Here is a 19,673-nt window from a genome sequence, read left to right as displayed (position 1 = left end):
GAACGAAACTTCGTCTCAAAAAAAAAAAAAAAAAAAAAAGAGAAGTTATTTAATCGAAGCTTATTATATATTAAATATTTCAAGTGTACTAACTCATTCCCAATTGACTTATATCTAGGAGAAAGACATTTTTTATTTTTTATTTATTTATTTACTTATTTAGAGATAGTCTCGTTCTGTTGCCCAGGCTGGAGTGCAGTGGTGCAATCTCGGCTCACTGCAAGCTCTGCCTCCCGAGTTCAAGCCATTCTCCTGCCTCAGCCCCCCAAGTAGCTGGGATTACGGGCATCCGCCACCACACCTGGCTAATCTTTTTTGTATTTTTAGTGGAGATGGGGTTTCCCCGTGTTAGCCAGGATGGTCTCGATCTCCTGACCTCGTGATCCGCCCATCTTGGCCTCCCAAAGTGCTGGGATTACAGGCTTGAGCCACCGCGCCTGGCCAAGAAAGACATTTTAAATAGAAAGCAGAGTCCTTTGATTCTTAAGCCCAAGTAGTCATATTATTTTAAAATAAACAGGAGCAAAGAACAGGCATTTTTCAGAAAAATTAGGGTGACCTATCCATGATGGGATAATTAATAATGTCAGCAGCAGCCTAACTGCAAAATATGCAGTCTGTATTCTTTCTTTTGCTACAATGTATCTGTTGGAAACAAATTTTCATATTATACTGTAATGAAAACAATATACAGTAAGACATTTAAAGGGGTACCTGATGAAGATGACTTTTATTATGTAAGAAAAATACTATTCTTAAAACTGATAGCAAAATAAGAATGACAGATGTTTCATCTTGATAGTTCTTTTTTTTTTTTTTTGAGATGGAGTTTTGCTCTGTCATCCAGGCTGGAGTGCAGTGGTGCAATCTCGGCTCACTGCAAGTTCCGCCTCCCAGATTCACGCCATTCTCCTGCCTCAGCCTCCCAAGTAACTGGGACTACAGGCGCCCACCACCACGTCTGGCTAATTTTTTTGTATTTTTAGTGGAGATGGGGTTTCACCGTGTTAGCCAGGATGGTCTCGATCTCTTGACCTCGTGATCCGCCCGTCTCGGCCTCCCAAAGAGCTGGGATTACAGGCATGAGCCACCGCACCCAGCCTCATCTTGATAGTTCTTAATAATTTTGTTTGTGACATATTTTGATTACATATTTTAATTAATTTATCTGAGATAGGGTGGGGCATGGTGGCTCACACCTGCAATCCCAGCACATGGAGAGGCTTAGGCAGGTGGATCGCTTGAGGCCAGGAGTTCAAGACCAGCAGGGTCAACATGGTGAAACCTGCTAAAAACACAAAAATCAGCCAGGCATGGTGGTGCATGCCTGTAATCCCAGCTTCTTTTCTTGGGAGGCTGAGACAGGAGAATTGCTTGGGCCTGAGAGGCGGAGGCTGCAGTGAGCTGAGATCACGCCATTGCACTCCAGCCTGGGCAACAGAGCAAGACTCTGTCTCAAAAAAAAAAAAAAAAAAAAAAAAAAATAATTAATTTAATTTATCTGAGGTAATTTGTGCTGTCAATTTTTTTTTTTTTTTTTTTTTTTTTAAGAGACAGATCTCGGGGCCGGGCGCGGTGGCTCACGCTTGTAATCCCAGCACTTTGGGAGGCCGAGGCGGTCGGATCACGAGGTCAGGAGATCGAGACCACGGTGAAACCCCGTCTCTACTAAAAAATACAAAAAATTAGCCTGGCGTGGTGGCGGGCGCCTGTAGTCCCAGCTACTCAGAGAGGCTGAGGCAGGAGAATGGCGTGAACCCGGGAGGCGGAGCTTGCAGTGAGCCGAGATTGCGCCACTGCACTCCAGCCTGGGTGACAGAGCGAGACTCCGTCTCAAAAAAAAAAAAAAAAAAAAAAAAAAAAAAAAAGAGACAGATCTCGCTCTGTGGCCCAAGCTGGAGTGCACTGGCATGATCACAGCTCACTGCAGCCTTAAACTCCTGGGCTCAAGTGATCCTCCTGCCTTGGCCTTTTGAGTAGCAGGGATTACAGGCACATGCCACTGCACCTGGCTAATTTAATTTTTTGTAGACACAGGGTCTTGCTATATTGTACAGGCTGGTCTTGAACTCCTGAGCTCAAGTGATCCTCCTGCCTTGGCTTCCCAAAGTACTGGGATTGCAGGCATGAGCCACCATATCCAGCCAGTGCTCTCAATTTTTTTTTTTTTTTTTTTTTTTTGAGACAGAGTCTCGCTCTGTCGCCCAGGCTGGAGTTCAGTGGCGCAATCTCGGCTCACTGCAAGCTCCGCCTCCTGCGTTCAGGCCATTCTCCTGCCTCAGCCTCTCCAAGTAGCTGGGACTACAGGCGCCCGCCACCACGCCCGGCTAATTTTTTGTATTTTTAGTAGAGACGGGGTTTCACCATGGTCTCGATCTCCTGACCTCGTGATCCGCCCGCCTCGGCCTCCCAAAGTGCTGGGATTACAAGCGTGAGCCACCGCGCCCGGCCCAGTGCTCTCAATTTTAATACAAGTATGCATGATTTCATACACTTTGGCTTGTATTCCATCAACAATACTACTTTGATAAGCATTCTAATAAAGCTGGGAAACACCAGATATGAGGAAGAAGAAAGCAGTTTATCAGAAGCCAAAGAAACTGAATGAAAATCATGTCAACTATTACAAAAGTTAAACAAAAACTTAGGTATCCACTGAATGTGGCAATTAAGTAATAATTAGTGACCTTACTAAATAGTTCCAGAACAGTGAATAGACTATTCTTTCAAGAATTTTGGGACTGAAATGTCAGAGATGGGAAGGATAAAGATGAGGAAGGAAGTAGCTCTTATGGAAGAGGGAAGTTTAAAAAGTTATTTTACTGCTTTTTTTTTTTTTTTTAATAGGGGAAAGCCTTCAATAAGTTTGGATGCTAAGAGGAGTTAGTGGAGAAGAGATTGGAAGTATGAAAACAAAGACAATTACTGGAGAGCAAAAACAAGAAAAGGAAAAAGGAAGGAAGGAGGGAGGAAGTGAGTGAGGGAAGGAGGAAGTGAGGGAGGGAGGGAGAGAAGGAAGGAAAGAGGGAAAGAGAGAGAGAGAGAAAAGGATGGAAAGCAAAAGTTAAGTTTGGCAAAGGGAAAAATAAAGCTTCTCTAGAGATTAGAGGGGAGAAGGGCTATGACTAAAACAAGTAAATCTGGAGAGACAACAGCTCCACAGTCAAGATCGCCAGTATCTGAATCCTAGTTCTTCCTACCATAACCATATGTTAAGCAAGTTTATTTCTCCCACTGTTTCCTTATCTAACCTGGGGAGAACAGAATTATTGAAAGATTGTTAAAAAGATCAAGTAATTCCTGATGCACAGTGAATACTCTAAAGAGGATAGGTGAAATCTGGTTTTTTTTTTTTTTTTTAGACGGAGTCTTGCTCTGTCGCCCACACTGAGTACAGTGGCACAATCTCGGCTCACTGCAACCTCTGCCTCTTGGGTTCAAGTGATTCTCCTGCCTCAGCCTCCCAATTAGCTGGGATTACAGGTGCCCACCACCAGGCCTGGCTAATTTTTGTATTTTTAGTAAAGATGGGGTTTCACCATGTTGGCCAGGATGGTCTCGATCTCCTGACCTCACGATCCACCCACCTTGGCCTCCCAAAGTCCTGGGATTACAGGCATGAGCCACTGCGCCCAGCCGATCTGTTGTTTTAATACCTTGAAGGAAATCCCTAAGAACTCACACGTAAAATTTATATTTTCTCTGCAGAACAGGTACTCTGTTCATCTGCTGAGATTAAAATAATGTTTAAGGTGGAAGGACAGTGGTTTTTAGTCTTTTTAGAGATTAAAAACCCATTTGAGGCTGCTCTGCCTAGGGAGTAGCCATTCTTTATTCCTTTACTTTCCTAATAAACTCACTTTCACTTAAAAAACAAAATCCATTTGATTCTGATGAAAGATATATGCAGAAAGCCGGGGGCGGTGGCTCATGCCTGTAATCCCAACACTTTGGGAGGCCAAGGCAGGTCGATCACTTGAGGTCAGGAGTTCCAAACCAGCCGAGGCGGGTGGATCACGAGGTCAGGAGATCGAGACCATCCTGGCTAACATGGTGAGATCCCGTCTCTACTAAAAATACAAAAAATTAGCTGGGCATCGTGGCATGCGCCCATAGTCCCAGCTACTCTGGAGGCTGAAGCTGGAGAATCGCTTGAACCCAGGAGGCAAAGGTTGCAGTGAGCCGAGATCACACAACTGCACTCCAGCCTGGGCGTCAGAGCTAGACTCCATCTCAAAAAAAAAAAAAACCAAAAAACAAAAATTAGCCGGGCATGGTGGCATGCACCTGTGGTCACAGCTATTTGGGAGGCTGACGCAGGAGAATCTCTTGAACCTGGGAGGCGGAGGTTGCAGTGAGCCGAGATTGCACAACTGCACTCCAGCCTGGGCGACAGAGGTAGAGACTCCGTTTCAGGGGGGAAAAGAAAGGCAGGGGTGGTGATGGTGAGAATAGAACACCAAATTTGCAATAGTTGTTTTTGTTGTTGTTGTTGTTTTAACACAGAATCTGGCTCTGTTGCCCAGGCTGGAGTGCAGTGGTATGATCACAGCTCACTGCAGCCTTGACCTTTCATCCAGGCTCAAGTGATCCTCCTGTCTCAGCCTCCTGAGTAACTAGGACTACAGGCACACATCACCACGCCCAGCTACTTTTGTTTCGCTTTGTTTTGCTTTTGTAGAGACGGGGTCTCCCATTACAGACCAAGCTGGTCTTGAACTCCTGAGTTCAAGCAATCCTCCCACCTTGGCCTCCCAGTGTTGGGATTGCAGGCATGAGCCACTGTGTCAAGCCTAAATTTGCAGTTTTAAGCGGGCTTATGAGCAACCTTGCCAACCATATAAAGGGAAGTTGAGGACAGGTTCCAGGACACAGTTTAAATATCCAATTGTTTGAACAAAAGAAAAAAGGCTGCATCCTTTGGATTTATATACCTAACAGCTATGTAAGGATAACACATGGCTTGCCAGAAAATACACTGGACACAGTCAAGAAATTTAAGTTCTCAGTTCAGACCTAGTCTTACCTGGTAGGTCACACGGCCTTTCCAGACAGCAGCCCTGAGATGTGCTGCAGTGCTAACATTTTATGATTCTATTACCCGAAATCTCACTTGACTCTGCAGACAGAAGAACAAATACTACTTTATTTCCCTATATTATAGTTTAACATGATTTTGAAGGTTTGCCTGGAAATCTAACCATCAAAACTTTATTTCTACAGACAAAAAAAGTGTGTTTCTGCACTTCTGGGATGAGGCTGCAAAGGCTCCTGGTAGCATGAGGCATGAGTCAGATATTCCTATCCTGGGAACTGCCTAGGATATTTTAGCACAAATATACAGAATTGAACCTTGTCAAAACCTCTTCTTGTCAGTCATCAGTACAGTAATATACACTGGGAGACTTCAGAGAAAACCTAGATTTATTAACAGTTATCCTCAATGATGGCTGTTTGAATTATATTTAAATAACAATCTAGTAGAGCCAAAGAAAGTGCCTCAATTCAATGATCTTTTGTAAAGGAAATAAAGAACACTTTTTTAGTGGGGAAAAAAAAATTCCCAGAAATTATGTGAAGAAGCTCACCTTTTGGAGTAAGAAGGTATGTCTGCTATCCAAGATAGAACTAATTTAACTAGCTATATTCAGACAACCATTTATTAACGTTTCCAATACTCCACAGGACTACCTGTTAATTCATTTCATCATTTTGATAGGAATTCAATCAGTCCTTACCTCTAATATTAATCTAATATATGGTACCACACCTCTAGTACAGTATTTTTTTTTTTCTTTTCTGAGACAGAGTCTTGCTCTGTCGCCCAGGCTGGAGTGCAGTGGTGTGATCTCGGCTCACCACAACCTCCACCTCCCGGGTTCAAGCAACTCTCTGCCTTAGCCTCCCCAGTAACTGGGATCACAGGCGCTCACCACCATGCCCGGCTAATTTTTATATTTTTAGTAGAGACGGGGTTTCACCATCTTAGCCAGGCTGGTCTTGAACTCCTGACCTCGTGATCCACTCGCCTCGGCATCCCAAAGTGCTGGGATTACAGGCGTGAGCCACCGCGCCCCGCCTACAGTATTTTCTATTTTTATTTTTTTTCTTTTCCTAGACAGAGTTTCGCTCTGTCGCCCAGGCCAGAGTGCAGTGGCGCGCTCTCCACTCACTGCAAGCTCTGCCTCCTGGGTTCACACCATTCTCCTGCCTCAGCCTCCCGAATAGCTGGGACTACAGGCGCCCACCACCGCGCCTGATTAATTTTTTGCATTTTTAGTGAGACAGGGTTTCACCGTGTTAGCCAGGATGGTCTCGATTTCCTGACCTTGTGATCCACCTGCCTCGGCCTCCCAAAGTGCTGGGATTACAGGCGTGAGCCACAGCGCCCAGCCCAGTCTACAGTATTTTTAAGCAATTTTTTTTTTTTTTTTTTGAGATGGAGTCTCGCTCTGTTGCAAAGGCTGGAGTGCAGTGGCGAGATCTTGGCTCACTGCAACCTTTGCCTCCCAGGTTCAAGCAACTCTCCTGCCTCAGCCTCCCGAGTAGCTGTGATTACAGGCGAGTGCCACCACACCTGGCTAACTTTTGTATTTTTAGTAGAGACGGGGTTTCACCACGTTGGGCAGGCTGGTCTCGAACTCCTGACCTCAGGTGGTCGGCCGGCCTTGGCCTCCCAAAGTACTGGGATTACAGGCATAAGCCACCACACCCAGTCTAAGCAATTTTTTAAAATACAGTACTGTTCAGCGTTACAACTACTTTCTTTAAGATCATGCTTTGGTAACTTCCCAATCTCAGACATTTTCAAAGTGTATTGTCGGTCTACAGAGAAACTCAAAACATGAAACAGATCATAATGGAAGAGAAATACATAAACTTCTACGGGATCAATGTATTTACAAAACTGGTTTTCCCAAAACCTCACACAAAACCATGCAAAAGGCTGGGCACGGTGGCTCACGTCTGTAATCCCAGCACTTTGGGAGGTTGAGGCAGGTGGATCACTGGAGGTCAGGAGTTTGAGACCAGCTTGGCCAACATGGTGAAACCCCATCTCTACTAAAAATACAAAAAGTAGCTGGGCATGGTGGCGCATGCCTGTAGTCCCAGCTACTCGGGAGGCTGACGGAGGAGAATGGCGTGAACCCAGGAGGCAGAGCTTGCAGTGAGCCGAGATTGCACCACTGCACTCCAGCCTGGGCAACAGAGCGAGACTCTGTCTCAAAAAAAACAAAACAAAACAAAAAAAACCAACATACAACATTTAGCAAATTGGCCAGGCGCAGTGGCTCATCCCTGTAATCCCAGGACTCTGGGAGGCCAAGGCAAGCAAATCACCTGAGGTCTCAAAAGAAAAAAAAAAAAGCAAGTTAATTAGAATTGTATTTAAAAACTACTTAAGGCTGGGCGTGGTATCTCATGCTTGTATTCCCAGCACTTTGGGAGGCCAAGGTCAGGAGTTCGAGACCAGCCTGACCAATATGGTGAAACCCTGTCTCTACTAAAAATACAAAAATTAGCTGGGCGTGGTGGTGTGAGCCTGTAGTCGCAGCTGCTCGGGAGGCTGAGGCAGCAGAATTGCTTGAACCTGGGAGGCAGAGGTTGCAGAGAGCCAAGATCATGCCACTGCACTCCAGCCTGGGCGACAGAGCAAGACTCCGTCTCAAAAACAAACAAACAAACAAAAAAACTTAATCTTACATAAAGCAATACTTACAAACTTTTAAAAATACAGAAAGTATTGTTTAAATGACTTAATCTTTTTACACTCCTGATTACTTAATGAACCCCAATCCCTGGTTACTTTAATCCACATACTAAACTGATGTCGAACAAAAATGTGTATTTTGTTTTTTTGGTTGTTTTTTTTTTAAAGTTGAATTGGTTGCCAAAAAATCTGGATTTGTGGCTTCTCTCTTTTTTGAATGGAAGATATCGCAACACCGGGCCCACAGATTTTAGCAATGGCAACATCTGCAGGGAGCTGGTTAGCAGCTGCCCTCATCTGATAGCACATGCATTTTCTAGCTCCCTCAGGTTCTCTCTGCTCACTTTGGTACCTGCCTGGCTTTTATAGACATCAGAGTTTGAAATCTTTTTTGTTTGTTTTTTTGAGACAGGGTCTCACTCTGTTGCATAGGCTGGAGTGTAGCGGCTTGATCACAGTTCACTGCAGTCTCTACCTTCCAGGTTCCCGAGATCCTCCCACCTCAGCCTCCCACCTAGCTGGGACTACAGCCATCCACCACCATACCCAGCTAATTTTTTGTATTTTTTGTAAAGACCATGTTTCGTCATGTTGCTCAGACTGGTCTCGAACTCCTGAGCTCAAGCAATCTGCCCACCTGGGACTCCCAAAGTGCTGGGATTACAGGCATGACCCACTGTGCATGACCTGAAATCTTTATTTCATTGAGAACTTTGTCTTGAGACGCCTTAAAAGAAGCTAGCCATAGGCCAGGCGCAGTGGCTTACACCTGTAATCCCAACACTTTGGGAGGCCGAGATAGACGGATCTCCTGAGGTCAGGAGTTCGAGACCAGCCTGGCCAACATGGTGAAACCCTGTCTCTACTAAAAATACAAAAATTAGCTGGGCATGGTGGCGAGTGTCTGTAACCCCAGCTACTTGGGAGTCTGAGGCAAGAGAATTGCTTGACCCTGGGAGCCAGAGTTTGTAGTGAGCCAAGATCATGCCACTGCACTCCAGCCTGAGCAAGACTGTCTCAAAAAAAAAAGGAAAAAAATCTCTATCACAGAAATAGATCAAGTGATAATCCTGGCATTACTTTGTTTGAAAGCTATGTATACCAAACGTTATCTGCAACTAGTAGGACACCATTAAAATGTACAAGGCACTATTACTGTTAAGAGAAGCTTTTAGTATCCAACTCTGGTCAGTCTTCAACTCCTCAAAGAATCAAGATATTTATTTAGCCTTTTACCCTTCCCAAGAATAGAGAAATTAACCAAATACTTCAACATTACAGCATTCTAAGAGCACCAGAAACCCTCCTACATCTGTATAGCAAAAGTAAAGAAGAAAAACAGGAAGCAAGTCAAAAAGGTCTCCGATCAGCCAAGGAAACCACACAGTTCACAGAGCACATGAAGCCCTCTTCAGTCAAGAGCCTACTGGATCTTATTTTAGACACAATTTTAATAAGCTCTGTGATCTGGTTTCTTAGCCCACAACAGATGAGATGCAGCCAACTGGAAAAGGGCTGGGGGTGGTGCTGCTAGAGGCAGGCACTCAAAGCATCAAAATCAAAGCTGAAGACCTAAAAAGTCAGCAGAAAACCTCAAAACATAGCAGGGTGGGGCCATGTGGTGTAGATACCAACAATCCCAAAGGATCCCAAGCCCTGCACAGAACTAGACACAATGTTCATAATGACCCTCTTTGCTACGCTCTGCTTATAGCATAGGTCAGGGGACCTTAAGACGTATATCAAAATAAAGCCCATCAAAAGCTTTTTCCAAAAACGACATGGCATTTCAAAGACTGCCAAATTCACAGACATGAATAGCGTCCCTCTGTCAAAGAAACAAGATATTGAATTCCTGAAGATGTCACATGTCAAATGTAGTTTTTCTTAGAAAAATCTTATTAGAACCCAGATGTAGCAATTCATGACATTTAAGTCAAGAAGGTATTTAAGTAGAATTATTTTTTCAGGGAATGATAATTGGGAAGGTTCAAGATCAAGATCAATTACAGAAGCCAAGCAATGGGGATTCCACTGCAGACACATTACTAGGACTGAAGATAAGATAGCACTGATCTTATCCATGCCTAGTAAGTCTGCTATTCAACTTAAAATTGTGGTACAAAGAGTTTGGGGAAAAAAAAATTAATCTCCATTTTGTTTTCACAATCTTTTTGACTGGTATACCAAAATAAATTTCATTTTTCTTATCACTGGCAGTCTCAGAGAAGTCAAGCCATACTTTGTGAAGAGCCCTAGGGAATAAACTAGGGGAAAATGGTTAATATTGAATTTTAAAAGTTCAGGCCAGGCCAGATGAGGTGGCTCACATCTGCAATCCTGGCACTTTGGGAGGCCAAGGCGGGCAGACCACTTGAGGTCAGGAGTTCAAGACCAGCCTGGCCAACATGGTGAAACCCCATCTCTACTAAAAATACAAAAATTAGCTGGGCATGGCGGTGGGGTGCCTGTAATCCCAGCTACTCCGGAAGCTGAGGCAGGAGAATCGCTTGAACCCGGGAAGCGGAAGTTGCAGTGAGCCAGGATACCACCACTGCACTACAGCCTGGGCGACAGAGGGAGACTCTGTCTCCAAAAAAGTTCAGGCGGGGCATGGTAGCTCACACCTATAATCCCAACACTTTGGGAGGCTGAGGCAAGTGGATCACCGGAGGTCAGGAACTGGAGACCAGCCTGGCCAACATGGTGAAACCCCGTTTCTACTAAAAACACAAAAATTAGACGGGTGTGGTGGTGCGTGCCTGTAATCCCAGCTACTCGGGAGGCTGAAGCAGAAGAATCACTTGAACCTAGGAGGTGGAGGTTGCTGTGAGCCGAGATCGTGCCACTGCATTCCAGCCTGGGTGACAAGACTGAAACTCTATGCCCAAAAAAAGTTCAAATTATTTCTAAACTTGATTTTATTAAAAAATCTTACAAAGGCATATTTTAGGGAAAATCTATTCTAGAAAATATGTAGCAACTCTTAAGAAACCATATTACCAGAGCAAGTATTATTAATTAAAATGTATGTTTTGTGTCAAAGAGATATTTCCCTCTCTGAAAAAGTCCGTTACACATATAATTCAATGTAGAGATTAAAGTCTATATTTCTTTTTTTTTTTTTTTTTTTTTTTGAGACGGAGTCTCGCCTGTGGCCCAGGCTGGAGTGCAGCGGCGTGATCTCGGCTCACTGCAAGCTCCGCCTCCCCGGTTCACGTCATTCTCCTGCCTCAGCCTCCTGAGTAGCTGGGACTACAGGCACCCGCCACCTCGCTCGGCTAGTCTTTTTTTTGTATATTTTAGTAGAGACGGGGTTTCACCGTGTTAGCCAGGATGGCCTCGATCTCCTGATCCGCCCACCTCAGCCTCCCAAAGTGCTGGGATTACAGGCATGAGCCACTGCGCCCGGCAGGTCTACATTTCTTTATCTGTAAATTATCACACATTATATACCCACTTGCTCTTCTCAGGTTTTAAAATAAGAGCACAAGCTTCTACAGGTATCTGATAACTTCCCAATTAGATTCTATAAGGACCTAGCAATTCCTAAAAGCCTTTAAAATACATATGTATATATTTTATTTGGATGACTACTCCTCAGTGTACTCCCCTGCCCCTTAAATGTCTTTAAGACATCTTTGAGGGGAGGGGGGAGGGACAGCATTAGGAGATATACCTAATGCTAAATGACGAGTTAATGGGTGCAGCAAACCAACATGGCACATGGATACATATGTAACAAACCTGCACATTGTGCACATGTACCCTAAAACCTAAAGTACAATAAAAAAAAATAAAAGACATCTTTGCTTAAGGTTCAAGCTTCTTTATGGTATTTAACAAATACCATTTCATTTTAAAAGTACAAGATTTATTGTCTAGAATCTGCCCTTCTTCATTTGTTAGAAATCAAAGTCAAAAGAAGTTAAGGAGCTAACCTAATTATAGTAACCAATGGGACTGATTCCACACTGTCTTTGAGCAAAAATGAAATGAGGATCAACCGCTAAGCTGAGGTGTTTAAATCATCAATCTGTATTCTGATTTAGTTTAAGACAAGCTGAAAACTGGTTCTTTTCCTCTTGCATCCCCATCCCATCATTCAGAATGGATAACCCCAGTACCTACTTCTAAGTAGCTACAGGTATAGGCCGTGTGCAGTGGCTGATTGATGCCTGTAATCCCAACACTTAAGGGAGGCAGAGGTAGGAGGCTAGCTTGAGCCCAGGAGTTCCACAACAGCCTGGACAACACGGCAAGATCCCGTTCTCCACTAAAAGGAAAAAGATGTATTGAAGAAAACAGTAGCTACTGGTTTAATATAGCCAATCTGAGTAGCCAAGTGAAACACCAAACAGAAATTAATAGTGGTGCCTCCCCACTTCTAAAAAAAAAAAACATGAAAGTGGCACTAAGATGTTACAACATCAGAAAGGGGAAAAAAATAAATTTTAAGCCAACCTTATACTCTAGATGTATTATTAGGAAAACCTCCTTATCGATAACTAAATAACCCTTCACTTTAAAGAGCTGAGAAATCCTTTTTAATACAAAATCTAGTAAAACCCCTTCCCAGTTAAGAGTCTCCGTAAACATATCACCTAACAGTGTCAAGTCCATATTGCGAAGAGGCTATGAAAGGAATTTTTGTAAAATTTCTCTGGTGGTTTTCAATGTTCAGGTTTCTACCTCTACCTTTGCCAATGTACAGCTTTTCTATTAGATCCAATCCTGCAAAACGGAAGCGTTAGTTTCTAACTACATATAACAACCTCAAGGAATAAAATGATTCTCCCTCTACTTCCCTCCTCCCTCATTAAGTCACTTTTTTTTTTCTTCTGAACTTCCAACTCTTAACAGTTTCTGGACAAGCAGGGTGGACCGATGTGTGCTGCCACCCAAGAGGTAAGTGAACTCAGGATATACTTGTGGATCGGGCAAAACGGCTTCCTCCGTCCGCCCGAGCTCAGGCGGTTTTGTGGAGGGAGCTAGGGCAGGTGTGGGAGGAGGGAACAGAAATGGGGCGAGAAGCCCTTTCGACCTCTGTCGAAGGGGCCGCCCAACGCCCCAGCGCCCCCCTCGGCCCCAACCCCGCCATCCTGGCTGGACAATGGCCCTCCAGTGCAGCGGCAGTCCCAGACTGGAGAGAAGCCCTAAGAGTCCACACCATGCGGGCATAGAAGGGCAGCCGGGGAGGAACTCTGAGGCCGCGAGAGCACCTCCGGCCTAAGCGCGGGCTGCGCGCCGGGGCCTCCACGGGCGCCATCACTGGGAGTGGGGTATGGAGGCCGCCCCGCGGGGCCAGCACCGGCAGCAAGATCCAAGGAGGCCGCGAGCCCGGCGGAGACTACGGCGGAAAGTGCAGGCCGCAGCCTGCTCAGCTGGCCAGCCCCGCAGCCTACCTCCGGCCGCTTACCTTGTGGATTCTCTTCAGAGCCATGGTGGGAGGCGGGTGGCGGCGGCCCCCGGGGCGGGGACGGGGGCGGGGAAGGGACGGGGAAGGGGCTAGGGAGCCTGAGGCCGCCTCGGCGATCCCGGTCGGCCGGAGAAGATGGAGAGTTGAGGAGAGCGGGTCCGGCGGGACGGCTGAGGGCCGGGGCCCACTCAGCTCCTGGGCCTGCCGCAGCGGTCACCGCATCACCCGGCGGCGGCCCCTTTATTCGCCGCCGCCCTAGCCGCCACCGCCGCCGCCGCCGTAGCTGCCTCTTCCTCCCAGGATCAGCGCCGCCTCCTCAGCCGCCGCGGATCCCTCCGCCAGAAAGCAAAAGCCCAAGCCTCGGATCGGCCGGCGTCTCTTGGTCGGACAGCCGGAGGGACTGCCTGTCTTCCTCCCTGCTGCAGGTGGACCGAGGGACGCGCGGGCGGGCGGGCTGCGCCGCCGGGGTGGGGCCGTCGGAGCACGGGGTGGGCCCGACCGAGGGGCAGGTCGGGAGACGCGGGGATTGGCGGGCCAGGGGAGGGAGGGCCGAGCCGCGCCGGCGGCGGAGGGATACGGGCCACCCCTGTGAGTAAGCTACGCACCGCCGTCGCCGCCACGGCCGCGGAGGGCGTGACGCTGCGAAGCCCTGGGCGGAGATCTCGCGAGATTCAGGGCGCGAGTTCTGCAGGCTCCAGTGCCGCGACCGTTGACTTCTTTGATGATGGAAACCCACGCGCGTGTCACAAAAGATCAATAAACATTAAAAGGCGAATGTTGTCCAGATCGCACGACCGTCCCCGTACCAGTCCCGGGAGGAGGCACTTAGGTCCACTGCAGCGTTCCTGAAGGAGGAAGGGACTTGGCCAAGGTCACAGAGCTCTTCTGAAGTCCTGGGACTTAGCACATCTCTTTACAAGAGGCCGCGTGGCTACAGCTTGGGCACCCGCCACGAGGGAGATGTCTCAAAGCCGCTCGGGTTGCAGTGAGATTGGCCTTCCGGACCAAGGCCCCAGATGGAGAGGATGAATGTTGTGTTCTCCTCAGCCACTGGCATGTGTGCCTTCGAGGTGCCCAGACCCTGCTCAGCTTAGTGAATTGCAAATTGTTACAAGCAAGCCCATTACCAGCTGCGTCAGAAAAAAAATCACAGTGTGTGCCCCAAATAGTTAAAACCAACTGGCTGGGCGCGGTGGCTCACGCCTGTAATCTCAGCACTTTGGGAGGTTGAGGCTGGCGCATCACTTAAGGTCAGGAGTTCGAGACCAGCCTGGCCAACATGGTGAAACCCCATCTCTACTAAAAATACAAAAATTAGGCCGGGCACGGTCACTCAGGCCTGTAATCTCAGCACTTTGGGAGGCCAAGGCAGGCGGATCACGAAGTCAGGAATTTGAGACCAGCCTGGCCAACACAGTGAAACCCCTTCTGTACTAAATATACAAAAATTGCCCGGGCATGGTGGCAGGCGCCTGTAGTCCCAGCTACTCGGGAGGCTGAGGCAGGAGAATCGCTTGAATCTGGGAGGTGGAGGTTGCCATGAGCCGAGATCACGCCAGTTCACTCCAGCCTAGGCAACAGCAAGAATGCGTCTCAAAAAAAAAAAATTAGCCGAGAGTGGTGGCGGGTTCCTGTAAAGCCAGCTACTGGGGAGGCTGAGGCAGGCAGGAGAATCGCTGGAACCCAGGAGGCAGAGGTTGCAGTGAGCTGAGAGCGCGCCATTGCACTCCAGCCTGGGCGACAAGCAAAACTCCATCTCCAAAAAAAAAAAAAAAAAAACCAACCTCGTGCTCCAGATACCCATCAGGAGGGTCCGCTGAAAATCAAACCTAGAATATTTGGAATTGTTTTTTAGGAGATGGAGACAAAAAGCTAAATCACTGAGCACCTACCCTGTGCCCAGCCCTACACCATGACTGGTGTAAGATACGGAGCCAAGCCAGGGCTGGAGTCCTTACACAGGAGAATAGTAAAGAATATTTTGCTGGGAGGTAATGCCCACATTCTGAAATCTACCCCTGGCGTTTTCTGATTCTAAATGTCTGCTTTTCGCTACATCCAGAAAGGACCTTGCAGATCATTGGTTCTAGCTCCTGAATTTATAGAGAAGAAAAAACTGGAGCCCAACTAAGGGAAGGATTTTGCCAAAAGCCACACAAGACACACAGTAGGTGAGTGGCAAAGCTCATACTGCCTCACCTACTGAGAAGGTTGGACCATTAGGACAGAACCACCGTGCACCCAGTGAGAGAAAATTGTATCCAGTGGTTCAGGGTGGGTATAGTTGAGGTTGAGGGTAAAGTGGAACATCTCACAGCCCCAGATATTTCCTTCGTAAGAAATGTGATGGGAGGGGTACAAAAATCTCCACTGGACAGATTTTTTTTTTTTTTTTTTGAAACGGAGTCTCACTGTCGCCCAGGCTGGAGTGCAGTGGTGAGATCTCGGCTCACTGCAAGCTCCGCCTCCCGGGTTTAGGCCATTCTCCCGCCTCAGCCTCCCGAGTAGCTGGGACTACAGGCACCTGCAACCACGCCCGGGTAATTTTTTGTATTTTTAGTAGAAACGGGGTTTCACCTTGTTAGCCAGGATGGTCTCGATTTCTTGACCTCGTGATCCGCCCGCCTCGGCCTCCCCAAAGTGCTGGGATTACAGGCGTGAGCCACCGCGCCCGGCTGACAGATTTTTTTTTAATTTATTCTCAATAATAACTTTTGTGTTAGAAAAACTCCTGGACATGCCTGTAATCTCAGTAATTTGGTAGGCTGAGGCGGGAAGATCACTTGAACTCAGGAGTTCCAGACCAGCCTGGGCAACATAGTGGGACTTCATCTCTACAGAAGATTGTAAAAATTGGCCAGGTATGGTAGCACGCACCTGTGGTCCCAGCTACTTGGGAGGCTGAGGTTGGGAGGATAGCTTGAGCCTGGGTGGTCAAAACTCCAGTGAGCCATGATGGCTCCACTGCGCCTCAGCTGTGGTGACAGAGCAAGATCCTCTCTTAAAAAAAAAAGCAATATATATTTGTTGCAAGACATACCTATAAGTAAAGGAAGGAAATAAAAGTCACCCACACTCTCATCATACAATAATTAACCACTTTTGACATTTGGTTAATGTCCTTCTAGTCTTTTTTTCCCTTACATATAAATATCAATACATATTTTTCTTTGAAAAATGTGGGGTCATTGCATAATAATGTTTGGTAATCTACCTTGAAAATAAACAATATATTGGCCTGGCGCGGTGGCTCACGCCTGTAATCCCAGCACTTTGGGAGGCCGAGGCAGGCGGATCACGAGGTCAGGAGATCAAGACCAACCTGGCTAACACGGTGAAACCCCGTCTCTACTAAAAATATAAAAAATTAGCCAGGCGTGGTGGTGGGTGCCTGTAGTCCCAGCTACTCAGGAGGCTGAGGCAGGAGAATGGCGTGGACCCAGGAGGCGGACCTTGCAGTGAGCCAAGATCGTGCCACTGCACTCCAGTCTGGGCAACAGAGCAAGACTCTGTCTCAAAAAAAAAAAAAGAAAAGAAAAAAAAAAAAAAGAAAATAAACAGTATATCGTGAATTTTCCTGTTTCAAATATTTCTACCTTATTTTAATGGCTGTGTATTCTAGCATATAAATGTACCATATTTAACTGGTCACATTTTGGGGAACATTTGTTTCCCATTTTTACTATTAAAATAATGCTGTGGTAAACATCCTAGCTATCCTATAGTTCATCTTTTTTCTTTTTTCTTTTTTTTTCTTGAGATGGAGTCACTGTCTCTCCTTCAGGCTGGAGTGCAGTGGTACACATCAGCCTCCAACTCCTGGCTCAAGTGATCTTCCCACTTCAGCCCGCTGAGTAGCTGGAACTATAAGCTGGAGCCACCATGCCTGGCTAATTTTTATTCATTTTTTGTAGAAACAGGATCTTTTTTAAAAAAAAATCCATACGACTCTTCTTGATAAACAGACTCTTAATCTTTATACAGCTCTAAGAGTGCTTTAGGATAAACTCCTAGAAATGAAACTGCAGCATCAACAGTTATGCAGATTTTTGCATCTGTGTTCATGAGGATATTATTGGTTGGTTGGTTGGTTGGTTGGTTGGTTGGTTGGTTGGTTGGTTTATTTATTTATTTATTGAGACAGACTCTCACTCTGTTACCCAGCCTGGAATGCAGTGGTGCAATCTCAGCTTACTGCAGTCTCCGTCTCCGGGTTCAAGCGATTCTCCTGCCTCAGCCTCCCAAGTAGCTGGGATACAGGTGTGCACCACAATGCCTGGCTAATTTTTGTATTTTTTAGTAGAGACTGGGTTTCACCACGTAGGCCAGGCTGGTCTCGAACTCCAGACCTCGGATGATCTGCCCGCCTCGGCCTCCCAAACTGCTGGGATTGCAGGTGTGAGCCACTGCACCCAGCTGGGATACTGATTTATAATTTTCTTTTTTTGTAATATCTTCACCAAATTTGCATATCAAGGTTCAGCACTTGGGGAAGCCGAGGCTGGTGAATCACCTGAGGTCAGGAGTTTGAGACCGGCCTGGCCAACATGGTGAAACCTGTCTCTACTAAAAAAAATACAAAATTAGCCAGTCGTGGTAGTGCATGCCTTTAATCCCAGCTACTTGGGAGGCTGAGGCAGGAGAATCACTTGAACCCGGGAGGCGGAGGTTGCAGTGAGTCGAGATTGCACCATTGCACTCCAGCCTGGGCAACAAGAGCAAAACTCAGTCTCAAAAAAGAAATAAAAGTTGGCTGGGCACAGTGACTCATACCTGTAATCCCAGCACTTTGGGAGGCCGAGGCGGGCAGATCACAAGGTCAGGAGTTCAAGACCAGCCTGGCCAACATGATGAAACCCCGTCTCTACTAAAAATACAAAAATTAGCTGGGCATGGTGGTGAGTGCCTGAATCCTAGCTACTCAGGAGGCTGAGGCAGGAGAATTGCTTGAACCTGGGAGGCAGAGGTTGCAGTGAGATTGCACCACTGCACTCCAGCCTGGGTGACAGAGCAAGACTCCGTCGCAGAAAAAAAAAAAAGGTATGGAACTATTTAGATTTTCTTTTTCTTCTTGTGTCAATTGTGATAATTTGTGTTTTTCAAGGAATTTGTTCATTTATGTTGTCCAATTTATTAGAATAAAGTTACTCATAATATCCTCTTATTTTTCCTTTTATTAGGTTAATGGGCAAAACGGCCATTACTTTTGCAGCAACCTAATACTATCTGTAGCATCCATATTGATGTTCCTTTGTATTTCTGATGTTGGTAATGTGTGCCTTCTCTATTTTTTCCTTGATAAATATAGCAAGGGATTTATCAATTCTCCTAAAGAACAAAATTTTGTCTTTATTTGTTGTTCAATCCATTTTCTATTTTATTGATTTCTGCTGTTATTTCTATTACTTTATTTCTACTTTATTATTTTTCTAGCTTCCTTTTTTTTTTTTAAGTTTATTTATTTACTTATTTTTGAGACAGAGCCTTTTGCTCTGTTGCCCAGGCTGGAGTGCAGTGGCAGAGATCTCAGCTCACTGCAACCTCCACCTCCCGAGTTCAGGTGATTCTGCCTTAGCCTCCCAACCAAGTAGCTGGGATTACAGGCGTGCACCACCATGCCCGCTAATTTTTTATTTCTTTTTTTTTTTTGAGGAGTTTTGCCCTTGTCGCCCTGGCTGGAATGCAATGGCACGATCTCAGCTCACCTCAATCTCTACCTCCCGAGCTCAAGTGATTTTCCTTCCTCAGCCGCTGGAGTAGCTGGGATTACAGGCATGTGCCACCACGCCCAGCTGATTTTGTATTTTTAGTAGAGACAGGGTTTCTCCATGTTAGTCAGGATGGTCTCGAAATCCTGACCTCAGGTGATCCACCCATCTCGGCCTCCTGAAGTGCTGGGATTACAGGAGTGAGCCATCACGCCTGGCTTTTTTTTTTTTTTTTGAGACGGAGTCTTTCTTTGTCACCAGGCTGGAGTGCAGTGGCGTGATCTCAGCTCACTGCAACCTCTGCCTCCCGGGTTCAAGCGATTCTCTTGCCTCAACCTCCCAAGTAGCTGGGACTACAGGCATGTGCCACCATCCCCAGCTAATATTTGTATTTTAGTAGACACGGAGTTTCACCATGTTGGCCAGGATGATCTCTATCTCTTGACCTCATGATCCCTGCCTACCTCGGCCTCCCAAAGTGCTGGGATTACAGGCATGAGCCACCACGCCTGGCCGTTTTTCTAGATTCTTAAAGTAGGAGTTTAGATGACCAATTTTATACTTTTCTTTTTTCCTGATAAAAGCACTTTCCAGGCCGGGCGCGGTGGCTCACGCTTGTAATCCCAGCACTTTGGGAGGCCGAGGCGGGCAGATCACAAGGTCAGGAGATCAAGACCACGGTGGAACCCCGTCTCTACTGAAAATACAAAAAATTAGCCGGGAGTGGTGGCGGGCGCCTGTAGTCCCAGCTACTCAGAGAGGCTGAGGCAGGAGAATGGCGTGAACCCGGGAGGCGGAGCTTGCAGTGAGCCGAGATCGCGCCACCGCACTCCAG

General features: G+C 46.4%; 1 protein-coding gene across 2 annotated transcripts in view; it reads right to left on the bottom strand.

Moving 5' to 3' along the window:
* UBE2D2 (ubiquitin conjugating enzyme E2 D2) overlaps positions 1-13,779 on the bottom strand; it is a 66,771-nt gene extending 52,992 nt beyond the window's left edge. Inside the window, exon 1 of one of the 2 annotated variants that reach the window (XM_032158052.2) lies at positions 13,131-13,779. In XM_032158052.2, the coding sequence (XP_032013943.1) occupies positions 13,131-13,154 (24 nt within the window). In that variant the 5' untranslated portion in view covers positions 13,155-13,779. Of the gene's footprint in view, positions 1-5,026; positions 5,071-13,130 lie in introns of those variants that run through there. The other variant, XM_058441272.1, reaches the window with a different exon arrangement.
* Positions 13,780-19,673: the final 5,894 nt, after the last annotated feature.

Source organism: Hylobates moloch, unplaced genomic scaffold, assembly GCF_009828535.3.
Source record: "Hylobates moloch isolate HMO894 unplaced genomic scaffold, HMol_V3 SCAFFOLD_6, whole genome shotgun sequence".
Lineage (NCBI taxonomy): Eukaryota > Metazoa > Chordata > Mammalia > Primates > Hylobatidae > Hylobates > Hylobates moloch.
The sequence above is the reverse complement of the archived record's forward strand: the minus strand, read 5'-3'. Positions and strand labels throughout refer to the sequence as shown.